The sequence below is a fragment of the Halichoerus grypus genome, chromosome 4, assembly GCF_964656455.1.
Source record: "Halichoerus grypus chromosome 4, mHalGry1.hap1.1, whole genome shotgun sequence".
Classification (NCBI taxonomy): domain Eukaryota; kingdom Metazoa; phylum Chordata; class Mammalia; order Carnivora; family Phocidae; genus Halichoerus; species Halichoerus grypus.
The window spans coordinates 102,251,407-102,275,964 of record NC_135715.1 but is presented as its reverse complement, the minus strand read 5'-3'; the positions used below and the strand labels follow the sequence as shown (position 1 = coordinate 102,275,964).

Below are 24,558 nucleotides of genomic sequence, written 5' to 3'. Positions count from 1 at the left end.
AGCCTGACATGGGACTTGACATGGGACTCGACAGTGGTACCCGATCCCAGGACTCTGGGATCATGACCTGAGCCCAAGGCAGTTGCCCGACCAACTGAGCCACCTAGGCGCCCCAGTGTATACCAACAGTTTTAAAACTGCTCTGACCCGACTCAGCCTGTCTTCAATGATGTAATCATCTTTGTTATTGGTAATTTGACAGCTGAAAACTATTATCTTCTTATATGCTTCATTTGCATGTATTTGATTATAAAGAGATCAAATATTTTTTCTATGTTAAAAATGAAAGCAGGGCAAGGGAAGAAAGTGTGAGTGTGGACAGGGCCATTTCAGACGGGGGTGTCGGGAAGATTGTCCTCAGAAAGGACAGCAAGGGAGGGAGCTAGCAAATGGATTGGAGAAGAGGATTCCAGGTGGAGAGAAGAGCCCCTGCAGGGGGACAGCGACAAGCCCAGCAGTCATTTTAGTGAGCTGGGAGTAGAGGGTGGGAGATGAGGGGAGGTTGAATTTGAAACTGGATTCTTTGGAAAGAAGAACCCTCCTTGGAGAGGGTGAGCAAGTAAATGTTTGTTGGCTATAATTCTACTGAAGAAGCACTGGGTAAATGAACTTTGAAAGAAGGCAAGACTGAACTTGGTTCATCTCAAACAAAGGAAAATCTGTCTTGTTTTGAAGACAGACTCCATAGACTTATTTTGATTATAAAACTGTATAAACATGTTTATCAAAATGTTTACAGATTCCATTTTTAATCTTCATCAGGTTACTAAAGGCTGCTTTTTAAGCTCATATTTTCCTTTTCTTCTGCTGCTCATTCCTCCTATCCTTCATTTTGTGTTTCATCAATATCATTAGATTTTCTACCCCAATATAATGCAGGACACAAAATAAATTCTTTTTCCAGTCTCCTTCCTATTCCCAAAGGTGGTTTTCTTCTTTCTCTCTCTTATTCTCCTCTCCTTTAGTCCAATCCCATAGCCTTTTGTTCTTTTTAAAATATATCACCTAATATACACAAAAAAGTTGTATAAAATATATTGGTTAAAAGCAAAATACTATAAAAAATTACTGAACTGCTTTTTTTTAAAAAAAAAAAAAAGCAAAATACTATAATAAATACCCAGTGAGTGACTTCTCAATCCAACAATTAAAATAGAATACCACCTCAGATCAACTAGGATGGCTGTAATAAAAACAAAATATACAAAAGCAAGTGTTGGTGATGATGTAGGGAATTTGGAAACCACACCACTGGTGGGAATGAATGATGGTGCAGCTGTTTTGGAAAACAGTCTGGCAGTTTGTCAAACAGATAAACTTTAGAGTTACCCTATGACTCAACAATTCGTCTCTTAGGTATATCTCCAAGAGCAATGAAAATAAATGTCCGGGCGAAAACTTATCACAAACATTCATAACAGCATTTTTCATAATAACCCAAAGTGGGAACAACCCTAATGTCCCTCAACTGATGGATAAACAACATGTGGTGTATACATAAAATGGAATATTAATTACCCAAAAAGGAATGATACATGCCACAAAACAGGTGCACCTTGAAGACATTAAGCTAAGTGAAAGCAGCTCGTCAGAAAAGACCACATATTATATGATTTCATTTATATTAAATCTCCAGAATAGGCATAGAGACACTACAGTAGATTAGCAATGTCTAGGGCTAGAAGAGAGAACGGGAAGTGACTGCTAATGGATAAGAAATTTTGGTTTTGGTGATGAAACTGTTTTAGAATTAGTGGATATGATTGCATAGCTTTGTGACTATACTAAAAACCACTGAACTGTATACTTTAAAGATTTCATTTTTGAGTAGTCTCTGTACCCAACATGGGGCTCCAACTATCATCCTACTACCCCCGTTCCCCTCTCTCACCTCAGCCCTAAACAACCACTAATTAGCTTCCTGTCTCTATAGATTTCCCTGTTCTGAACATTTCATATGAATGGAATAATATAATATGTGGTCTTTTGTGACTACCTCTATTGGGATTTGTTGGATATTTCTCTCATGGATAGGCTGAGATTATGAGTTTTAGGAAGGAAGATTACAGAATAAAGTGCTATTTTCATCATATCATATCAAGGGCACATACCATCAACATGATTTATACTGTTGAAGTTGACCCTGATCACCTAATTGAGATTGTATTTGTCAGGTATCTCTAGGGTAAAGTTACTCTTTTTTCCTCCTTTCCAACCTGCACTCTTTGGAAAGAAGTCACCATACACAGCTTACACTTAATGACTGGGGAGTTATGCTCCCTCATTTTTTTTTTTTTTTTTAAGTAAGCTCCATGCCCAATGTGGGGCTTAAATTCACAACTCTGAGATTAAGAGTTGGATGCTCTCGGTGCCTGGGTGGCTCAGATGGTTAAGCATCTGCCTTCGGCTCAGGTCATGATCTCAGGGTCCTGGGATTGAGCCCCACTTTGGGCTCCCAACTCAGCGGGGAGTTTGCTTCTCCCTCTCCCTCTGCTTCTCCCTCTGCTTCTCCATTTCCCTCTGCCTCTCCTGCTTGTGCTCTCTCCCTCAAATGAATAAATAAAATCTTTAAAAAAAAGAGTTTAAAATAAAAGAGTTGGATGCTCTACTGACTGAGCCAGCCAGATGCCCCAAGTTATGCTCCCTCTAACAAGTAGTTTTTTAAAGTTATTTTCTAGGGGTACCTGGGTGGCTCAGTCAGTAAAGCGTCTGCCTTCAGCTCAGGTCATGATCCCGGAGTCCTGGGACCGAGCCCTGCATCAGGCTCCTTGCTCAGCAGGGAGTCTGCTTATCCCTCTCCCTCTGCCCCCACTCATCTCTCTCTTTCTCTCTCTCTTCCAAATAAATAAAATCTTTTTTAAAACAGTTATTTTTAAAACTTAACCAAGGAGGCAAAAGACTTGTACACTGAAAACTTTAAAACATTGCTGAAAGAAGGTGAAGAAAACAAAAATAAATGGAAAGACATCCTTTGTTCATGGATTGGAAGACTTAATATTGTTGAGATTTCAGTACTACCCAAAGCAATCTACAGATTCAATAAAATCCCTATCAAAATCCTAGTGACAGTTTTTGCAAAAATAGAAAAATCCATCCTTAAATATGTATGGAATCTTAAAGGACCCCAAATAGCCAAAACAATCTTGAAAAAGAACAAGGTAGGGGCGCCTGGGTGGCTCAGTTGGTTAAGCAACTGCCTTCGGCTCAGGTCATGATCCTAGAGTCCCGGGATCGAGTCCCACGTCGGGCTCCCTGCTCAGTAGGGAGTCTGCTTCTCCCTCTGACCCTCCCCCCTCTCATGCTCTCTCTCTCTCTCATTCTCTCTCTCAAATAAATAAAATCTTTTTAAAAAAGAAAAGAAAAAGAACAAAGTTGGAAGACTCACATTTCCTGATTTAAAAACTTACTACAAAGCTACAATAATCAAAATAGTGTGGTACTAGTGTAAGGACATACATATATACCAATGGAATAAAACAGAAAGTCCACAAATAAACCCTTGCCTATATGGTCAAATGATTTTCTACAAAAGTGCAAAGACTGAACTTTCAGTGGGGAAAAGAGAGTCTTTTCAACAAGTGTTCCTGGGAAAACTGAACATCCACATACAAAGGAACAAAGTTGGACCCTAACCTTGCACTATATACAAAAATCACCTCAATCATTAAGAATGCTCAGCCATTATGGAAAGCAAATCAAAACCACAATGTGCTATCCAGATCTTCACATCCATAAGAATAGCTATTATTTTAGAAAGCAGAAAATCACAGGTGTTGGTGAAGATATAGAGAAATTATAATCTTTATGCATTGCTGACAGGAGTGTGAAATGATGTAGCCAGTATGGAAAAAGAGTATGGCAGTTCCTCAAGAAATTAAACATAAAATTACCATATCATCTAGCACCTGTGGGAACAGACACAAAAGAACTGAAAGCAGGGACTTAAACAGGTATTTATACACCTATCTTCATAGCAGTGTTATTTACATAGCTGAAAGTTTGAAATAACCCAAATGCCCATGGATGGATGAGTGGATAAACAAAATGTGCTATTTACATACAATGGAATATTATTCGATCTTAAAAAGGAATGAAATTCTGACACGTACCATAACATGGATGAACCTTGAAGACATTATGCTAAGTGAAATAAGCCAGTAACAGAAGGCCAATTATTGTAGGATTCCACATACACAAAGGACCTACAATAATCAAATTCACAGAGACAGGAAGTAGAATAGTGGTTACCAGGGACAAGGAAATGGGGAGTTACCTGTTCAATGAATACAGAGTTTTAGTTTGAGATGTTGGAAAAGTTTTGAAGATGGATGGTGGTGATGGTTGCACAACAAAGTGAATGTACTTAATGCCACTGAAATGTACACTTAAAAAATTTAATGGTGGGACACCTGGGTGGCTCAGTCGGTTGAGCTTCTGACTTGATTTCAGCTCAGGTTGTGATCTCGGGGTCGTGGGATCGAGCATTTTGTCACGCTGCACACTCAGCACGGAGTCGGCTTGTCCCTATCCCTCTGCTCCTCCCCATGCTTGAGCTCTCACTTTCTCTCTCAAATAAGTAAAATCTTAAAAATATATATATATATAATGGTAGGGGTGCCTGGGTGGCTCAGTCGGTTAAGCATCCGACTCTTGATTTCAGCTCAGGTCATGATCTCAGGGTCGTGAGATCAAGCCCTACATTGGGCTCTGCACTCAGCAGGGAGTCTGCTTGAGATTCTCTCTCCCTCTCCCTCTCCCCTTCCCCAGACCCCATCCTTTCCTTTCTTTCTCTCTCTCAAAAGAATAAGTAAGTAAAAATAAAAATTTAATGGTAAATTTTATGTTATATATATTTTACCAAAATTTTTAAAAAATTATATTCTGAGGTGCCTGGGTGGCTCAGTGATTAAGCATCTGTCTTCGGCTCAGGTCATGATCCTGGGGTCCTGGGATCGAGCCCCATGTCAGGCTCTCTACTCAGCAGGGAGTCTGCTTCTCCCTCTCACTTTCCCTCTGTTCTCTCTCTCTCAAATAAATAAAATCTTAAAAAAAAAAAAGAAAGAAAGAAAACAAAATATAAGTCTTTCATTTATTTCATGACATCCCTGTAAGGGATAGTTTTGAGTAATCTGCCTTTTGCAGCATTTTAAGAAGGATAGTTTATGCTTGCACTGGGAAAAGTTTGGCAACCATGGTGGGGAAGTTTGATTATTTTGTGTAAGAATTTCTGGAACTTCAAGTACATTTGTTCACTCTAATTCTAAAAGCAGCTTGCAGAGTCAAATAGAAATGCTTTGTGAGTTCATTCTGCTTAGGGATTAACTGTAGTCTTGTTTCATTAGTCTAGAGATGACGCTAAATTGTACATCTTAAACTGTTAAGCACAAGCTGTATGTTCCATGTGTGCTGACATGATGATGGACCAAAGCACGGAAATCTGTGAAAGGCGAAACGGAACCATCCGGCACAATCACTGAGTAACTAGATAATGGCGCTATCTTATCAGAACGAGGACTGAATGTCTCTAAGTGATATTCCTTACTCAGAAGATTTCAAAGTTCTATCATGTTTATCAAAATAAAGCCCCTTTGGGGGCACCTGGCTGGCTCAGTTTGAAGAGCGAGTGACTCTTGATCTTGGGGGTTCTGAGTTCGAATCCCACGTTGGGCATAGAGATTACTAAAACAAAGGCAAACAAAGCCAAGCACTCTTGTAGTTCTCAGTGGTGGTTTCATTGTCTCAGGAGATCTTCTCCTGAGAGAATTTGGGTGAAAGTGAAGTCAGGCATACAGCCTTACAGTTTAACTCTCAAACTCCGGTTTTTTTCAGTTTTTGTTTAGTGTTTCCAAACCCCAGGTCTCCTATGCATCCAGTATTGAAGTTGATATCTGGAGGGATTAAGGAGATGTTTTAAATTTTGCTCCTCAGCAAGCACACAATCCAGGGGGAGAGAAACACTCAAGCGCAAGAAAGAATCCTAGAGCACAATGCAAACAGCTGAAGAAGCCCTCCCCCACCGCAGTGTTCTCAAAGGGTGGTCAAGAGCACCTGGGAGGCTCCTTAAAGTGCACTTGTTGTGGGCTCAGCCCAGTCCGCGGACAAGCACGCGGGGGATTCCGAGGCACACAAGTACCAGCACCACTTTGGGTAATCCAAGATCAAAGCAAGTGGGTCCACGCGGCAGGTGTTCACAGTGCCTTCGGTTCCCCTCTGTGCATGCGCAGTAGGGTCTGAACAGCTGTTCCTCCAGTGAGCGAGGACCTGGGAACAGCAGCTTCCCGAGAGCACCCTGCCTTTAAGCAGGTGAGGAAGCAGTTATCCCCACACCGCCTTCTACACTGTGGAGGGGCAGGGCATGGTAATTGCTTTTATTCTTCTAAAAGACTTACAGGTGTCCTGTATTTCAGGGTCCTGCTTTAAATGGAACATTCTGTAAAGGGACTTTTTTGTTTTTAAAGCCACCTTGTTATCCAAAATCTTTCAGCTGGGGTAAAGTGATGTAAGTGATGTTTTTAAAGCCACCTTGTTATCCAAAATCTTCCAGCTGGGGTAAAGGGATGTAAGTGATTTCTTCAGAAATCCTCCCCCACCCTTTTTTAAAGGCTTTACTTTATTTGAGAGAGAGAGAGAGAGCACAAGCATGAGAGGGGCAGAGGGAGAAGAAAACTCCCAGCTGAGCAGGGAGCCCGTTGCGGGACTCGATCCCAGGACCCTGAGATCATGACCTGAACAGAAGGCAGTCGCTTAACTGAGCCACCCAGGTGGCTTTAAAAAAGAAATCTTTTTTTAAAGTCGATGAACACAGAACAGGAAAAGAGTCCCCACGCAGCTTCCGTGGTCCCAGTCCTACCTCGCTCACCTGCAGCTGGTTCCTCTGGTTGGTTTTAGGTGGAAAGCTCTCTGTGGTCCTGCGAGCTGACGCCGTCCCGGAGCTCCTGCTGGAACCATCCGCATCTTTGCTTGCCAAGGTGATGACAGTCGCCCCAAGTAGTATTTGTAACATCTGAGGAAAGTTGTGATTTTAATTTTAGAGCACAAGAGAAGTTTTCATCTGTCAGCTTGACATTTTTGTAAGTGCCTCTTCTGAGTGCGGTCCATTCTCTAGATTCATGTTTACAAACAAAATCTCATTTGTTGCAGCCCCAGCTTTTGTCTATGCAAAAAAGTCCAACACCTCTGTGTGCTCTGATTTTTTAGTCCGAGTCCAAAATAGCTTATTAGAGGAGAGGCCAGTTTGTAGCAAAACAGATACAAGGAAGAGTAAAGGGTTTTGTTTTTTAAGTAATGTGCTCCCTGGAGTACCATCTTGGTTCCTGCCTCCTCTAAACATAACTTTTTAACTACAATTTTAATAAGAAAAGTTTAAATAAAAATCTGAGAATTAAACAGCTTTGGCCTCTGTAAGCTTGGCTGCTGGGCAGTGTGGAAAGTCATCAGACAAAATAGCTGATTTCTGTAGTTCTGTGGCATTCGACAGGGTGCCTTATAGATAGCATGGTGCTGGATGACAGACACGGGTGTCTCCATGTCCATGGAGGCTCCGTGGGTCAGGGTCCGGCCCTCAGATTTACCAGCTCAGGAACTTAAAATGCAGATGAGATAAGGTTCTGAATAACCAGCTCCGAGGCTGATTGTTTGGCCAGAATGCCATCTAAATTAATTTACAAGGGGTAATAACCGCTATCGGTCATGAACCCAGAAGACCAAAGTGCTGATCACAAAAGTGCTTGTTGAGCAATAGCCTTTGAACTGGTCTCTTTGCCCCAGTCCATGCCACCCAGGGCTTCTGGATTTTCCAAGAGCACAGTCTTTATCAGTTCCCTACTGGGAAGCTACACTCAGTGCTCGCTCTGAGACTTTAAAATGCATTGCATGGATGGTGGTGATGGTGGCTCAATAATGTGAATGCACCTAATGACACTGAACTTGCTAAATTTTATATAATGTGTATTTTGCCACAGATTGCAAGAATTGGTGCAAATTCCTCAGGGCCTTCCAGAGTGTGGCTCACTTGGGCTGTCTTGCTCTCTCTCGGGTCGCCCCTCCTGTTTTTCCCAGTGTGTATGCTATGCTTTCTTCCTGCTCACTTGCATGGGCACTCATGTGAGTTTCCTATCCTAGCCTTGCTCAAATCTCTTCCAACAAAATTCTACCCATTTACAACATACATGCGCATATGCTCTCCATCAGGAGGCCTCATTTAATAATACTCCCTTGCTCAACCTGATGTGCTCTCTCTCCACTTGGAACACTTAGCCCTTTATTTAGACCAGCACTTCCCAAGCCTTGTGAATCAGAACCACCTGGAGAGCTAGTAAGGCACATAAGGGCCACGGCTTAATGGGGAGGGACCGTCCTGGGTCTTCATAGGCTTCCCCAGTTCCCAGGTGAGTTTGAAGACCACTGGTGTGGACTTTGCTTATCACATTTCTAACTCTCCGTGTTTTTTCATGTCATTGGCGCATTTGCTAACACTCTATTAATTGGTAAGCTTCTGTGGTTCTTACTCTTTAAATGCGAATCCTCATCTGCTGCACTGAGCACAGTGATTTTAAGGGTAGGAACTCAACGACTATATGTGTTGTACAGAATCAACAGACCAAAGTAAGAGCTGAGAGGGTGAGGGGAGAAGGGCTGGAGTGATACTCAGGAAAGTGGAGCAAGGTGTGGACTATTTGGTAAACACTGATGACGACTTGATTAGGAAAGCCAGAGGGAACCACTGGTGAGTCAGTTATCGAAGGTCCACAGGGCCCTTGGTTGTCATCGGATGCCGTTATCCAGGGTCTTTGTCCTGAAAGAACAGATCATCTGTGGAGGAGAGATGACAGGTGATGATCTAGTCCTGATAAGGATAGAATGACTTCTGAGAAAGGCAGAGAGGGAATCCCAGTGGATCTTTATGGGTTTACTCTGCGAATCTGAAGTTCTTAGAATGTATGCAGGGTGGTATGTCCAGGACCGTGAGAGCTGTGTTCTCCGATACTATGGGCCAAGCTAGGGTCCACTAGGGCAGACTTTAAACTGTGGCCTGACAGTAGCCAGTGACTATAGCCTACAATTAAAAAGATCCCCAAAATCCCAGTAGGGTCTAGAGAGATCCCTGAGGGTCCTGTGGGTGTCTGAGGGCTCCACTCTCTCCATCCCGGCAAAATGGGAGGACTGCTGACCAGGGCAGCTCTGGCCTCTGACTCCCTTAGTGCTCACCTGTTTGGTGGGAGCCCACAATTTCTGGCATACAGTACTTCATTCATTCACTCATTTAATCATATACATTGATCAAGCACTTACTGTATGCCAAGCACTTTGCTAAGTCTCTGGTGATGTATTCCCAACAGAACATCCCACACACACATTCTCATGCTGTCCCAGCTTGTCCTCTGCCTGCTTTTCCCTTGGAAAATCTCACTTCAGAGTATCAGTTTAGGAATAGGAGGAGAAAGAAAAAAGGCTATTTCCGAACAGTAGTTTGCCTTGAAATTGCTTACGTTCTAACAACCCTATTTATTTATTTCTAGGGCACTGTCGATTTCCTCTCTCTTGATTTGTCATATGAATGCCAAAGTGAAGCAAGTTTGCCACAGAAGCTGAGTAAATTGCAGGTAATTTGAGCCATTTCCTATATTGGTGATGAATGGAGAAGGTTCCCAACAGCATGGTAGACATTTAATGGCCTGGCTGATGAGTAAACTGAGCTTGCCCCCACAGTTGGCAGAGATATAGAGTTGCACTGGGGGAGATCGCCCTTGAATGCATGGCTGGAGAACATCGGGCCGGGGGTGGTGGTCAGGCAGTCTTCCCTGGCAGAGATCACAGGGTTATCATGTTAAATATTTACGTGATCTCTTGTGTAGAAATCTGAGAATTGAAATTTCAGTGTTCTTTCTAAGATTTAAGAAGGAATTTCATGGACAGTGGTCATGGTTATACAACAGCGTGAATGGACTTAATGCCACTGAACTATACACGTGAAAATGGTTACGGTGGTAAATTGTATGTGTATTTCCCCACAACTGGGAAAAAAAAAAGACATTTCACACCCAGGTCTGCTAAATCAGAGGCCAGCTCTGGGAACCTTGCTGTAACCTTAGGCCCTTTCGTCCTGTTCCCAGTATTGTTTTCCTCGAGGGTAATGATTGTGACTAGTTAGAGAAAGTATGTTGGTTGCCACCTACCTACCTGTTAGCTTTCTCCCCTGTGCTTGGTCACTGCTGAGCTACTTCCTTGAGGACGACAAACTCCAAATTCCCCGGAGTCCTGACTATTCCCCCCACCTCCTGACAGGGTAGAACGGATTGTACCTTCCGAATCCTAGCAGCATTTCCATACTTACCCCTGAAGAGCTACCTTCTCACAGGCCTCTCTGGGGATGCCCGGCCACCAGCATTCACCCGTGCCTTCCTGTTGCTCTTGCAGGGGTGGGCACAAAGCCGCTCCCCTCTTCTTTCTGCCCTGTGCCTCCTGGTTTGGAATCCCAGCATCCCCACCACCAAGCCGGATGGATTGTTAGAGGAATTATCTGTTGAAAGGCCAAGCTCCTCAGTGTCAAACCCTCAGGGCTGCAGCTAGGTGGAATCTCCATTCGACCTGAGGCTGGAAGCTGGAAACGGACAAATTAGCATCAGTCCCACCCCCGGGGTCTGTGGGTTTCCTGCTGCCCCTTGTAGGCACCACCACTTTTATTATCTACAAGTAATAGGATCTCATAAAGCCAGCAGATGCAGTCGCAAGACGTTTGAGTGATAGCCGCTGTGATTTTCATGGCTGCTCTGTGCCCAGCACCACGTGGGGCACTTTATCCTCACAATATTTCTCCCCTCACAGCAGACCCCAGCACGTAAGAAACATAACCAAGGTCAGACACTAGGTGGGGAGCAGAGTTGGGATTGGAAGCAGGCTTTCTTGTGACACCACACTGCCTCTCCAAAACAAAAGTAATTCCAAGGTGTTGGGGACATTATAATGAGAGTGGCGTTTTTGAAAATCACATATAATTTTAGTTTTTGTAAATATATATATAATTTTTTTTTTTTTTTTTTTTTTTTTTTTTAGTAAATATCTTCTTACCTGAAACCAGATTGCCTTGACCCAGAGCCTGCCCTGGTGGGCTTGCTAGCCAGATTTCTGGTCCTTCAGCGGCACTTAAGTAGTGTCTTCAAGACCTTCCGATGCCTGTGATAACTAAATCTGTCTTTTATCATCCTTAAGGAAGTCAACCAGAGCTTGTTGCTCAGTTAATGGGTTCAGACAAAGCTGACATTTTAAAACTGTCTGGGTTATGCAGACGCAGCACGCTTCGGAGAGCCCGTCAACAGAGCTGGGGCTTAATTTCTGCTTGAGGATGTGGTTTACCAGGTTTCCTTTTTTATATCAAAACATTTTCAAGAAGACTTGCTCCCACCAGTGCCCAGATACAGCTGTGAACCCTCAGTCAATAGCTGGCCAGCCAAACAGTAAAACCTTCCCTGGACAAACTTGGCAGCCATTGATTATGCCCTGCTGCGATTCTTTGTTCCTTTTATTTCCTTAGGTAGGAATTAAATTCCAGATGTTGCACTTGACAGCTCAGAGGCAGCCCCAGAGATTCAGGATGACCACCCCGATCACCAGCTATGAGGAGAGAACCGAGCTGGAGAGGAGACTGTCCCTCTCTGCGGTCGTCGGTTATGAGCCTGTGGCATTCCCACACAGTTAGCACCCCCAGGACAGGAAGAACAGCTGAGTTCTCCCCGGGAACCCGAATCACACCACCCACAGCTTCCTTCCCAGCATACCTACCGTCCCTCCTCAGCCCAGCCTCCCTGCGTCCTCCTGGGGCTGCAGGGAAGATAAGGCAGGGCAGCGAGGAGCAGGTGCCCACTCCTTTCCCGTTTCCCTTCACCCTCCCCAGAGCACTTGCCTGTCCCTCTCTGAGCCTCAGGGACCCTCAGCTGCTGCACCTCCCACCAGCACACCAGTGTTTTAGGGCTGGAGGGCATCCTCAGGCCCAGCACCTCGATAAAGAGCCACAGCACTTCTGAATTCTGCAGGAGGTCCATGAGCAGCCTCCCACATCGTCTTAGCAGGAAAGGCCCTGCTCACCCAGGGAATTCTCCACCCAGCAGAAGGCTCCTCCAGCTCTCCCATCCTGTGATATCACAGGCTGCCCCCACTGTGTATTGACCTTGCAGGAAAGAGAAAACCCTCTGTGTTCTTAATAGTTGGGCTTTCCCACACTGACCCAGCACGGGGAAAGGACAAGGGCTGTGTGTGAGCTGCAACTCTACTAATTGTGGTCCTGGGCCACTTAGCTTCTCAAAGCTGAAGGCACCTTATCTGTAAAGAAGGGACACTGTTGCAGGTGACTCAGAAAATAATGTGCCTGCCTTCTTTGGCAGTGGTGGTATTGGTATCTCTCAGTGGCCTTTAGCCCCTCAGAGGAGGAAAAACTTGGTGTGGGGAAAATGACCAAACCCAGCCTCCCCAAAAAAGGTAATTTAAGGTGAAGTCAAATGACAGGTCAACCTACAAATGTTTCCTTCCACAGTGACATGGTTTAGAAATGGGAGAAAAGTCACACCTGTTCCATTTGAATGAGGACCACTCCTTTTAACTTTTTATCATGGGAAATGTCAAATATATCCAAAGGTAGAAAGAAAAGTATCATGATGCCATCCCCAACTTCAAAAGCTATTGACTCATGGCTGACCTTGTTCCATCTATCGCCTACCTTTCCCTTCTCAAGCCAGAGTGGGTTTTTTTTGTTGTTGCTCTTGTTGTTTTTAACTCACGACCCTGAGATCAAGACCTGAGTTGAGATCAAGAGTCGGTCACCTAACAGACTGAGCCACCCAGGTGCCCCTCAAGCCAGATTGTTTTGAAGCAAACCCCAGACATTCATAAATACTGTTATGGTGACACCTGATTAAGCTTCTTGTAGTAACAAAGGCCCCTAACATGAGTGGATGGCCTTGTTCCTGGTCCCAACACTTAGTGCCTGGTTCTAGGAGGAGCCTTGTAAGCATGTGGAACCTGTCTCTTTGCTGGGGGTCAATGGGGAGGGTGGCTAATGTTACTGAAAAGTGTAGACTGGTTTCCCTCAGGGTCTAGAGTCTGCTCCCTTTATTAATTGACCTGGCTAGAGAACATTTCCCAAACTAGAGTGTTTATAGCTTCTCATCTTGAAGATCTGTCCCTGTTATCAAAACACTTACTCTAGGCAGCTTCCATTCACTTGCTGGCTTTGATCTTTTTCAGACTATTGAGCCAAAAGTGAAAATTTTCATCTTCAATCTGAGATTCCAGGACTGCCCTTCCACCAGAAAGAACTCAACCGGGCTGCTCTTCAGCCTTCTCGAGGGTGAGTGGACCATTGCTGGAGAGGTTTGTTTTTGTCCTTCCAAGTTTTTATTTCAATTCAAGTTAGCTGGCATACAGTTTAGTATTGGTTTCAGGAGGAGAATGTAGTGATTCATCACTTACAAAGAACACCCCGTGCTCATCACAAATGCCCTCCTTAATGCCCATCACCCATCTAGCCCACCCCCCCCACCTCCCCCCAGCAACCTCAGTTTGTTCTCTATATTTAAGAGTCTTATGGTTTGCCTCTCTCTCTGTTTTTATCTTATTTTTCCTTCCCTTCCCCTATGTTCATCAGTTTTGTTTCTTAAATTCCACATATGAGTGAAATCATATGGTATTTGTCTTTCTCTGACTGACTTATTTTGCTTAGCTTAGGCTAGTTCCAGCCATGATGTTGAAAATGACAAGATTTCATTCTTTCTGATGGCTGAGTAATATTCCATTGCATATTTACACCACATCTTCTTTATGCATTCATCAGTTGATGGACATTTGGGCTCTGTCCATAATTTGGCTGTTGTTGATAGTGCTGTTATAAACATGGAGGGGGCAGCTGCCCCTTCAAGTCACTATTTTTGTATCCTTTGAGTAAATACCTAGTAGTGCAATTGCTAGATTGTAGGGTATTTTTATCTTTAACTTTTTGAGGAACCTCCATACTGTTTTCCAGAGTGGCTGCACCAGCTTGCCTTCCCACCACAGTGTAGGAGGGTTCCCCTTTTGCTGGAGAGGTTTTCAGTGACATTTGGTACATTGGCTTGGGGAGTAGCAGTTTTAGAAGTCTGGGGTTCCAATAAGAGGAGGGACCAGAAGAGGGCTGGTCTGAGAGCCCACGCCAGACAGGTTTAATGTCCCTTGCCTTTGTATTATTGGTCCCTTAGCTCCCATTGACTCAAGAAAGAAGACAGGTTCTGTACAAAAATGACAAAGATGCCTTGGTCTTGTGGAAATAAAGACCATCCGGCTTCCAGGTTCAGGTATAAGCATGGGAACTGCTCTGTGCCTGAGTATCCCTTTTCATTACCGCTCCCTCCAAGATCTCTCACCTTTGCCCCCGCTCTGCTTACCCTTGCTCTTTTCCCCATTACCTCAGCTCACACGTGGCCCTGGTGGGCACCTCACTGAAGCCTTCAGGTCTAAGACCCACAGCTCATGGACCATCTTCTCTGTGTCTCTTAGTTCAAATTCATGAGAGTGAATCTGATTGGTGAGCCATGGATCAAGAGATCACTCCGGGTCCAATCACATCAAGGGAAAGGTGGATTGTGTTAAGGCATCAGGAGCTGAGGGCTACTAGGGAGGGGCAGGTTCCTGGGTGTCCTGATATTCATTCCAGTCGCCCTATAAGGCAGAGTATGGTAGAAGTCACTAGTGCCTTCTCTACTACCTGTAACCAGTGCTGAGCTAGCTTCAAAGACCTCATGACACTTATCCATAGATACAACTTAATAACCCTCACCCTAACTCACTTTTGATGGCATAATGATTTCTGTTCTTAAGTCCCACCCCTTTCTAAATGGCTAAAATGGTCAATTTATTGTTTATGCGTAGTTCACGACAATTATAAAAAATTCCATCTCTTTCTGATGTTTGAGTTCTTCTAAATCAGTTGTTCTCCATGTGTGGTCTTCAGACTAGCAGCATCAGCATCACCTGGGAACTTGGTAGATATTCAAATCCTTGAGCCCCACGTCAGTGCACTGCTTCAGAAACTATGGGGTGGGCCCAGCAAGCTGTGTTTAACAAGCTCTGCAGGTGATTCGGATGCACACAGAAGTTTGAGAACCACTGTTCTAGGTACATGGAAATCACTCCTGAGCTCCTTACATCTTCGGCCTGTGGTATTTTCCAGGGGGCTTAGAATGATTGCTTGGAGCTTAGGTGTGTTGTATAAATAAGAAAACAATTGATGAGAGTCATGAATATTGTTGGTTGGGCTTCAGGGAGTGTTAATTAAACTTCTTATTTTACAGCCATAAGTGAACACCAGGTTCTCACCATTGGGTTTGATCTTAATACGCTCCTAAGCTGTTCACGAAGTTCCAAGACAAGGTAATGTTAGATTTCCTGTTGAAATCTATTAAATAGCTGATATTTGAAGACTAATCTTTCACATGTGTACTCTCAGGGGACTGTTGTCATCTGCCTCTGACTGACTTATTTTGCTTAGCTTAGGCTAGTTCCAGCCACGATGTTGGCTCACTGCCTCTTGGCCAGTGATTTTTATCATGGTGAGAAATGAAGGCTCAGAGGGGAAGGCAGTGAGAGAGCCTGGCTCCCACTGCATCTGACTCTGGGCCCACGTGTTTCTGCATCTCACTTGTCACTCTGCACTTGGGAGCCTTGCATTTTGCCCAAGTGAGCACAGCAAGCCGAGCTGGGATTTGAACCCCTGCCTTCTAGTTTAAGATCTTGTTGCAGGTAGTGTGAGTTTGTGGAAGGCTGAGTTAAAGATAGATCTGACCACCCCACTGAAGTCATGACCTGAGTAAGTGAGGTGAGTTCTCTACACCTGTTTCCTCCTGTGAACTGTGAAACATCTTTCCCACAAGGAGACAGTGTAGGTTGGAGATTCAGCAGTTGCAGTGGGGCAGAAGCCTAAATCAGTGGTGTTCTGAGAGGTTTTATTTAATTTTTTTTTAAGATTTATTTATTTTAGAGAGAGGGAGAGAGCAAGGGAGGAGGAGCAGAGGGAAATGGAGAGAGAGAAACCCAAGCGGACTCCACACTGAGCACAGAGCCCGATGTAGGGCTTGATCCCACGACCCATGAAATCACAACCTGAGCCGAAACCAAGAGTCAGATGCTTAACAGACTGTGCCACCCAGGGGCCTCTGAAAGGTTTTAATCTATGGTGGGGTTGCAAATAATTTCTTACTGAACAACTGAAGTAACAACATTTATAAATGGCATATTTAAAAAAAAATTAGAGCAGGTTTGAGGACCCCCATAATGACACCCTCACACACTCATAATCTAATGTGCTTCTCAAGTGATTAAGACAAGATGGTGTGGAAACCAGCATGGGTTGTTCCCCAGAACCCTCAGCCTTCCATGGGTGTGTTACATGCATGAGCTTCATGCACCATGTTTTGACAAAGGACAAAGACCGGAAAGAATCGTTGGGCTTCCCAGACTTTCAGCTAGAGCTCTCCTTGCCCTTCACCTTAGACTTTGCTAGGACAGCTCTGTCCAAAGTCATACACTTCAGTTGCTACCACCTCTTTGTCCTTTTCCTCTTCCAGCACTTGTATATTTCATTCTGTTGTTCAATCCTCTCAACTCACTTCAAGCCAGCAGGTCAAATCAACAAACCCGAAGCAGCTGCTACATGTAAGGCTTTGTCCTAGGAGTGTGAACGGTGGAAAGAGGAGACAGGTCAGAACTGCTCCCTTACCACACTTAGAGTCAGTAGAGGAGTGCTGGGCCATGTCTTTTCAGAAAATAGAACTCAACAGGCCATAAAGAAAGAAGGGTTGCCCTGAAAGCTCAGTGATTGCAAAACCACAAGACGTCATGTGACACCAGCTCTAAGGTTCTCCCTCTAAACCTTGGCCTGAAGCAAAGGTCCAACGCTGGCTAACATCAAACTAACAGCCAGGGGTCCTCACTCAGGTGGACATTGGTGGAGAGCCCACTGGGGGCAGGAGCAAGTGGGGGCAGCGGGTTTCCAACAGGATTAACATGGTTTTCCCTTTGAGGATCTTAGACCTCAGCGGGGAGACAGAGAGGCCCACAAATGACTCTGACACCAGACCGTGGCAGGAAACACGGCACTGCTCCCCAGACAGGGAAGAAAGAGCGTTATCTGGGATGCTCTGAGGCAGCTGGGGGCCGGGGAGGGACAGCTGAAGGAGGGCTACCTGGAAGGCCTGGGCATAGGGATTGAGGCTTTGTGTGCTAAATCTCTTCCCAAGTTAGGCAAACCCAGGACTCCCAGCATTAAAACCTTTAGAGTAAATTGAGGGGCACCTTGCTGGCTCAGTCAGAAGAACACGTGACTCTTGATCTCAGGATTGTGAGTTCTAGCCCCATGTTGGGTGTAGAGATTCCTTACATAAATAATTTTTAAACTTAAAAAAAAAAAAAGCCTTTAGAGCAAATTGTATTTTAGACAGGGGCTGTTTGTTTATTTCTTCAAGACCTCATTTTCTCCAAGCCAGGAGGACAGTCAGGGTCAGGAGGGTTGGGTCAGAGCAGCTGAGGCTCTTCACTGAGTGGGTGTCACCTGTGTCCCTGACTGTGCTCCAGAGACCTGCATATATTATGAATAATCCATAACTATAGATCATTTCACCCCTACTGCTGTTTTAGCAAATGTGTTAGTTGATGCTTCAAAAAACAGAAGGTGCTTAGGTTTGGAAGACCCAGGTTTTGCTCCATGGGATGGAGGTCCCTCTGCAGAGTCCCTGTCATTTCTACCAGTTCTGTGCTCTGGGCCAACCTAGTACAAACGTCATCCTCTCTCCACATGATGGCCCTTGGACAGGAGATGCTCTTGTACTGCACCTCCTTGCACCCCCCACCCCCACCCCATATATTTTCTTCCCCAGACCAAACACACCCACCTGCACAGACCCTTCCTCAAGGTTGCCCTCTGCTGGTGGAACTGCCCCATGCTATTGAACTGTGCTTTCCAGCCTGCAGGCCAGAACTTGGAGATTGGGAAACCAATTTAGGGTTTGTTTTGAAATGTTAGAAAAAACTGTTTTATTTAAAAAAAAATAAAAGAATGAAAGACAGAAGGAGAGAAATGGACTAAAAATAAAATAGAAAATAGACTGCATTCATGGAAGGATAGCATTTTTACATTGTTTTATTTCACATATATATTTATCTGAATATATATGAAATATTAAAAATATATAAATGTCTACACACAAATATAGTGATACCACAGACTGCTCAATGATTTGCAAACTGTGTGATCAAGGAGAAGTTCTCATTTAAAAGAAAATAAGAGGGGAGCCTGGGTGGCTCAGTCGTTAAGCATCTGCCTTCGGCTCAGGTCATGATCCCAGGGTCCTGGGATCGAGCCCCGCATTGAGCCCCGCATCGGGCTGCCTGCTCGGCAGGAAGCCTGCTTCTCCCTCTCCCTCTCCCACTCTCCCTGCTTGTGTTACCTCTCTTGCTGTGTCTCTCTCTGTCAAATAAATAAAATCTTAAAAAAAAAAAAAGAAGATAGGAGTTCATTTACATTAAAAAGACTGGAGATGGGGGCACCTGGATGGCTCAATTAAGCGTCTGACTTCAGCTCAGGTCATGATCCTGGGGTCCTGGGATCGAGCCCCATGTCAGGCTCTCTACTCAGCGGGGAGTCTGCTTCTCCCTCTTCCTCTGCCTCTCCCCACATTGGTTCTCTCTCTCGAATAAATAAATAAAATCTTAAAAAAAGACTGGAGATGGATAATCTAGAATAGGTATAATCATTGGGAATCAAGGCTCCTATCTTGCTTCTACCTTATGGTCCAGGACGGATGCTTGAGATCCTGCCATTATGTCCATAATCCAGGCAGCATGAAGAAAGGACTGCCACTCACGGTGCTCCTGCAGTGCCCCGGGGCAGGTCTCGGTGGAAGAGCTAGTGTTAATATTTAGCTGGTGCGTATCAGTAGAGCTATACCAGTAGCTCAGTTATTGAACTACTTCTGTACCAGCTGGTTTATAGGTGCTGGTCCCCTGATGCCCAGAACTTATTTCTCTAAGTCTCTGTTTCCTTTTCTGCAGGGTAAGAATACATAATTATAGTACTTATCTCATAAATTTGTGAAAATTAAATGAGACCTACATTCTTATCACAGTGGCCAGCACAGAATCAAGGCAGAATGAATTAAAGCCATCATTATTATTAACTATGTTGTTTTTATTTAATTAGAGCGAGCAAGCGAGGTGGGTAGGGGCAGAGGGAGAGAGAGACTCTTAATCAGGAAACCAACACAGGGCTCGATATCAGGACCCTGAGATCAGAACCTGAGTGGAAATCGAGTCTGATGCTTAGCCCACTGAGCCACCGAGGGGCCCCAATTAGCTATGTTTTTTTTTTTAATAAATAATAAATAAGAAAAAAGCATGGCATCAGAACCAAAACCGGTACTCAAGGACAAGCTAATACAGGGAACAGGAGGCTTGGCACAGTGTTTTGACTCCTGCAGGAGCAATAACGATGTACCTAAGGAGGGGCAATAATAGTAATTTTCCCACCCCTCAGTCCCTTCCTGCCCACAACCTGGGGCGGATGGCTTTTGACTCCGTGTCCCTGGAGCCCTAACTGATGACACACGTTGCCGTCACAGGGCGGAGGACCCGCAGAGCCATTCCCGTGTCCCCTTGTCTTCCCAACCCCGCAGCGGGCCCTGCTCGCCGGCCGCCGGCCCGGCCCTTCAGGCGGCGGTGCAGCGGGCCTCGGCCTACCGGAGAGTCTGGGGGACGTTTGCCAGCCAGTCCGGGGCCGAAAGAGACGCGTTCCTGCGGGATGTTTTCCCCGAAGGCTTCCTCTGGGGCGTCTCCACGGGAGCCTTTAACGTGGAAGGCGGCTGGGCCGAGGGCGGAAGAGGGCCGAGCGTCTGGGACCCACTGGGGCGCCCGAACGCCGCCCAGGGCGCCGCGACGCCGGAGGTGGCCAGCGACAGTTACCACAAGGTGGACACCGACGTGGCCCTGCTTCGGGGCCTCGGAGCTCAGGTGTACAAGTTCTCCATCTCCTGGTCCCGCATCTTCCCCGGCGGGCGCGGGCGCCAGCCCAGCCACCGCGGCGTCGCCTACTACAGCAGGCTCGTGGACGGCTTGCTGGACGCGCGCATCCAGCCCATGGCCACGCTCTTCCACTGGGACCTGCCCCGGGCGCTGCAGGAGCACGGCGGCTGGCAGAACGACAGCGTGGTGGACGCCTTCCTGGACTACGCGGCTTTCTGCTTCGCCGCCTTCGGGGACCGCGTGAAGCTGTGGGTGACCTTCCACGAGCCGTGGGTGATGAGCTACGCCGGCTATGGCACTGGCCGACACGCGCCGGGCATCTCGGACCCGGGGGTGGCCTCTTTTAAGGTACCTCTCGGCCCCGTGGGCCGCCTCACTGGGGGAGACCTTTCTCTGGGGGAAAAGTCCTTTTCTCTTCTCTTCAGCAGGCCTCTCCTTCCCGTCCTTTAAAGAAAGCCAGAGCGGGGGAGGGAAGGCACGGGAAATTGTTAATCACCTTGTTTTGTCCAGACACCGTGCTGGCACTTGCAAAAGTCATTACATCCGTGGCACGGCGCTGGTGGCTGAGGGAACTGGGGGCCCGGAGAGCAGAAACTGCTTCATGATGGCATCCGTAGGCGGGCAGCCGTTTGAAGCCAGAGTTCGGGCCCAAGTCTGCTTGACTCCACAGCAAGTTCTCCACGTCAGCCAGGACTCTTAGTGGAGGTGACGGAAAACCAAACCTAGGCTGACCCAAGCAAAGAGGGAATCTGGCTGCTCAGGAAACGGAAAAGTCTGGGTTTTAGCTGGTCTCAGTGGAGCCTGATCAGACCCAAAACGCGGCCACTAGTACTCGATTTCTCTTCCTCTCTTGCCCCCCTACTGGCTTTCTACTTGCGCTGCCTGCGAAACCCTCTTTCAAGACGAGCAGGAAAGCTTGCCTCTCTTGTGGCATTCCCAGCAAACGCGTTCCTGGGCCTCGGGGCTGCTGCACGGGGGGCGTGCCCATCCCTGAACCGGTCACTGGGTCTAGGCTAGGGGACTGGAATGCCGGCACTGGTCTGGGTCCCGATCCCAGCTCTACCCTTCACACACTGGCTGAGAGGTGGGGCGGGAGAAAGGGTTTGGCTTTCCAGAGCCTAGTCAGCGTATCATTCCCACAAGAAGGGGATGTATATACTGGAGACAAAAATTTAAATGGCTTAATACAGGTCCTTTCCGTCATTTCCATATTTCTTCAGAATCTCCGCTTCCCCTGGCAGCCTTCTCCAGGATGGACCTTTAGTCTGGCTTTCTCCTGCAGCACTTGGGTTCTGTTCAGAAATAGGAGTCTTTGCTGTGCCCCATGCTGGGTGTTAAGGAGGATGCATGGCCCATGTCCTTGAGATTTAAAACTTTTTGGAGGAGATGATACAAATACATATAAGAAAATTAGAGAACAGTCCAAAATGTCCACAGTCAGAATGCACTAGAAAAATCGGAATCAGTGACTTGATGAAATGCCAAAAATCCCTATAACACTGAAGTCAAGGCTTCCACTCTGCTCTCGTTCAGCAAAGTGACCGTATACACAGAGAGAACATTTCGGAAAATGGAAGGTTGAAACCTTTCTATTTGTCTCCTCATTGTAAAACTCATCCTAATCTCTTCTCCTTAGGCTTCTCCTTTGGCTTCTTATCCCTACAAGTGTGGCTCCTAGAAAGTCCACCTCACTTTGCTCTTTCACATCTTGCTTTTATGTATTAGTTAAAATAGTATAATACCATCAAGGGAAAATTTCAAAGAAAAAGTGTCCCTCCTAATTCTGCCCTTGTTTCCATCCAGTCCTGGCTCCCTTGCATTCACAGTGTACTCAGAGTGCACTCAATTTAGTGCATATTTTTATTTTTATTTTTTTTTAAAGATTTTATTTATTTATTTGACAGAGAGAGACACAGCGAGAGAGGGAACACAAGCAGGGGGAGTGGGAGAGGGAGAAGCAGGCTTCCCACCGAGCAGGGAGCCCAATGTGGGGCTCGATCCCAGGACCCTGGGATCATGACCTGAGCCAAAGGCAGACGCTTAACGACTGAGCCACCCAGGCGCCCCTCAACTTAGTGCATATTTTTAGAGTAGACTTTATTTTTTTACAGTAGTTTGAAGTTCACATCAAAATTGAACAGAAGTTACCTAGATTTCCCATATACCCTCTGCCCCTCCCCCTAGATTCCCCCATCATCAACACCCCCTCCCCACCAGCATGGTACATTTGTTACAGTTGATGACCCTACACTGACACATCACAATCACCCTAGTGCGCATTTTTCACCTGACATGTCATTAACCCTTTTCCGTGTTCTTACAAGTAGCTGGTGCTGCTAGTTCTCTGATCCTCCACTGAGCCCCCTGCCTGACGCGGACTGGTTTAGAGGGCAAGCATTCCTGCTTTTTGGAAAGGAGCACAGTTTGCCATGGAGTTGAGGACCCAGTTAAGGACTAACATTTGGAACATGAGAAGCAGTGAGGAGTTTCACTTCCTAGAGCATATTTTGGTAATAAATTCTTCAAAAATAAGTGTCGTCCTCTTCAGATGATGATAACGAAAAAGGAAAGGAAGCTAGACTGCAGCAAGCTCCCTCCTGCACTCCAGCTTCCTGCTTGGTGCTTGGTATACACGATCTTACTTTGTCCTAAATGGATCCGTAATTACCGCTTCTTGCAGACAAGGAAACTGAATGAGAAGATTGTTTGAGTTTACTCAGCAAGTTAGTGACAAAGTCAAGATTCAAATCTAGGTTTGTTATACTCCAGGCACCCTGCTTTTGCCCGTTTTCCCATGGTGCTCTGCCAAAGGAAGCTGTTGACTTTTGTAAGACCTTGAGTTAAGTCTACAAAGAGATTCCTGGTCATGGTTTTCTTCCTAGATTTCATTAAGTAGAAAGGAAGACAGGTAGGTTAGAAAGAATTGTCCCATCCCTTGTATGTCAACTGAAATGACCCCCCAAATTCGTTGTTGATGAATTAGTCAATAAGGATTATTGAGAACAAAGGCAGAATAGCATTGTTTGGGACAGTACAGGCCTAGAGTCAGACTTCCTGCATTCTACATCTCTGGATCTTGTTTCCCTCCTCTGTACAGTGGTAATAATAATTATACTTGCCATATAAGGTTGTAAGAAATTCATGAGAGAATTCATTAACAGTGTTTACTACGAAATATGGTTATTGATGATGCTGCTGTTGACCTGTCAGTGGTGGTGACTCATTGACATTGTCATTGACTTACTGACTCTGTTGTCTGCATTGTTGATATTGCTGGCACTGGTGTTGATGGTGTTGTCCATGTCAACATTGTCCATGTCGTTGATTTACTGAGATTGTTAGCATCCGTCTTAACTTCTTATTGATATTGCTGACTTGTTGACATTGGCATTAATTTTTTTTTTTAAGATTTTTTATTTATTTATTCTACAGACAGCAAGAGAGGGAACACAAGCAGGGGGAGGGGCAGAGGGAGAAGCAGGCCTCCCCGCTGAACAGGGAGCCCGATGTGGGGCTCGATCCCAGGACCCTGGGATCATGACCTGAGCCGAAGGCAGACACTTAACGACTGAGCCACCCAGGCGCCCCTGACACTGGCGTTAACTTGTTGATGACTTGCTGATATTGTTTACGTTACTCTTGTTATTGACGTGGACATTTTCAGTGTTAGTGTTGTCATTAACATTGGTAACATTGACATTGGTGTTAACTTGTTGATGTTGTTGTAGACTTGCTCTTGGCTTATGGTTGTTGGCTTTGCTGTTGGTTGTTATTAAGCACTGTATTTCCTTCTTTCTTCCTCACAAGGTGGCTCATTTGGTTCTCAAGGCTCATGCCAGAGTTTGGCACCACTATAATAGCCACTATCGTCCACGGCAGCAGGGACGTGTGGGCATTGTGTTGAACTCAGACTGGGCAGAACCTCTGTCTCCAGAGAGGCCTGAGGACCTCAGAGCCTCTGAACGCTTCTTGCACTTCATGCTGGGCTGGTTTGCACACCCCATCTTTGTGGATGGAGACTACCCTGCTGCCCTGAAGGCCCAGATCCAACAGATGAACCAACAGTGCCCCAGTCCTGTGGCCCAGCTCCCTGAGTTCACCGAGGCAGAGAAGCAGCTCCTCAAAGGCTCCGCTGATTTTCTGGGTCTGTCTCATTATACCTCCCGCCTTATCAGCAAGGCCCAAGAAGATTCCTGCATCCCCAGCTATGATACCATTGGAGGCTTCTCCCAACATGTGGACCCTGCATGGCCCCAGACCTCATCCCCTTGGATTTATGTGGTGCCCTGGGGTATAAGGAGACTGTTGCAGTTTGCATATTTGGAATATACAAGAGGAACAGTTCCGATCTACCTGGCTGGGAATGGCATGCCCATAGGGGAGACCGAAGATCTCTTTGAAGATTCCTTGAGAGTAGACTACTTCAAAAAATATATCAACGAGGTGCTCAAGGGTAAGAATGGTGGATATGCTGGTGATTGGAACTTCTTGGTACTTCTTGGTACTTGGTACTTGGTATTTCTC

At 45.7% G+C, this 24,558-nt stretch overlaps 1 protein-coding gene across 1 annotated transcript in view; it reads left to right on the top strand.

Moving 5' to 3' along the window:
• Positions 1-24,558, top strand: part of LCT (lactase) — a 48,490-nt gene that overhangs the window by 2,285 nt on the left and 21,647 nt on the right. The window contains exons 2-7 of the mRNA XM_036086144.2: positions 6,889-6,968; positions 9,519-9,602; positions 13,237-13,339; positions 15,315-15,393; positions 19,689-20,382; positions 23,842-24,487. Of these exons, the coding sequence (XP_035942037.1) occupies positions 6,889-6,968; positions 9,519-9,602; positions 13,237-13,339; positions 15,315-15,393; positions 19,689-20,382; positions 23,842-24,487 (1,686 nt within the window). The remainder of the gene's footprint in view (positions 1-6,888; positions 6,969-9,518; positions 9,603-13,236; positions 13,340-15,314; positions 15,394-19,688; positions 20,383-23,841; positions 24,488-24,558) is intronic.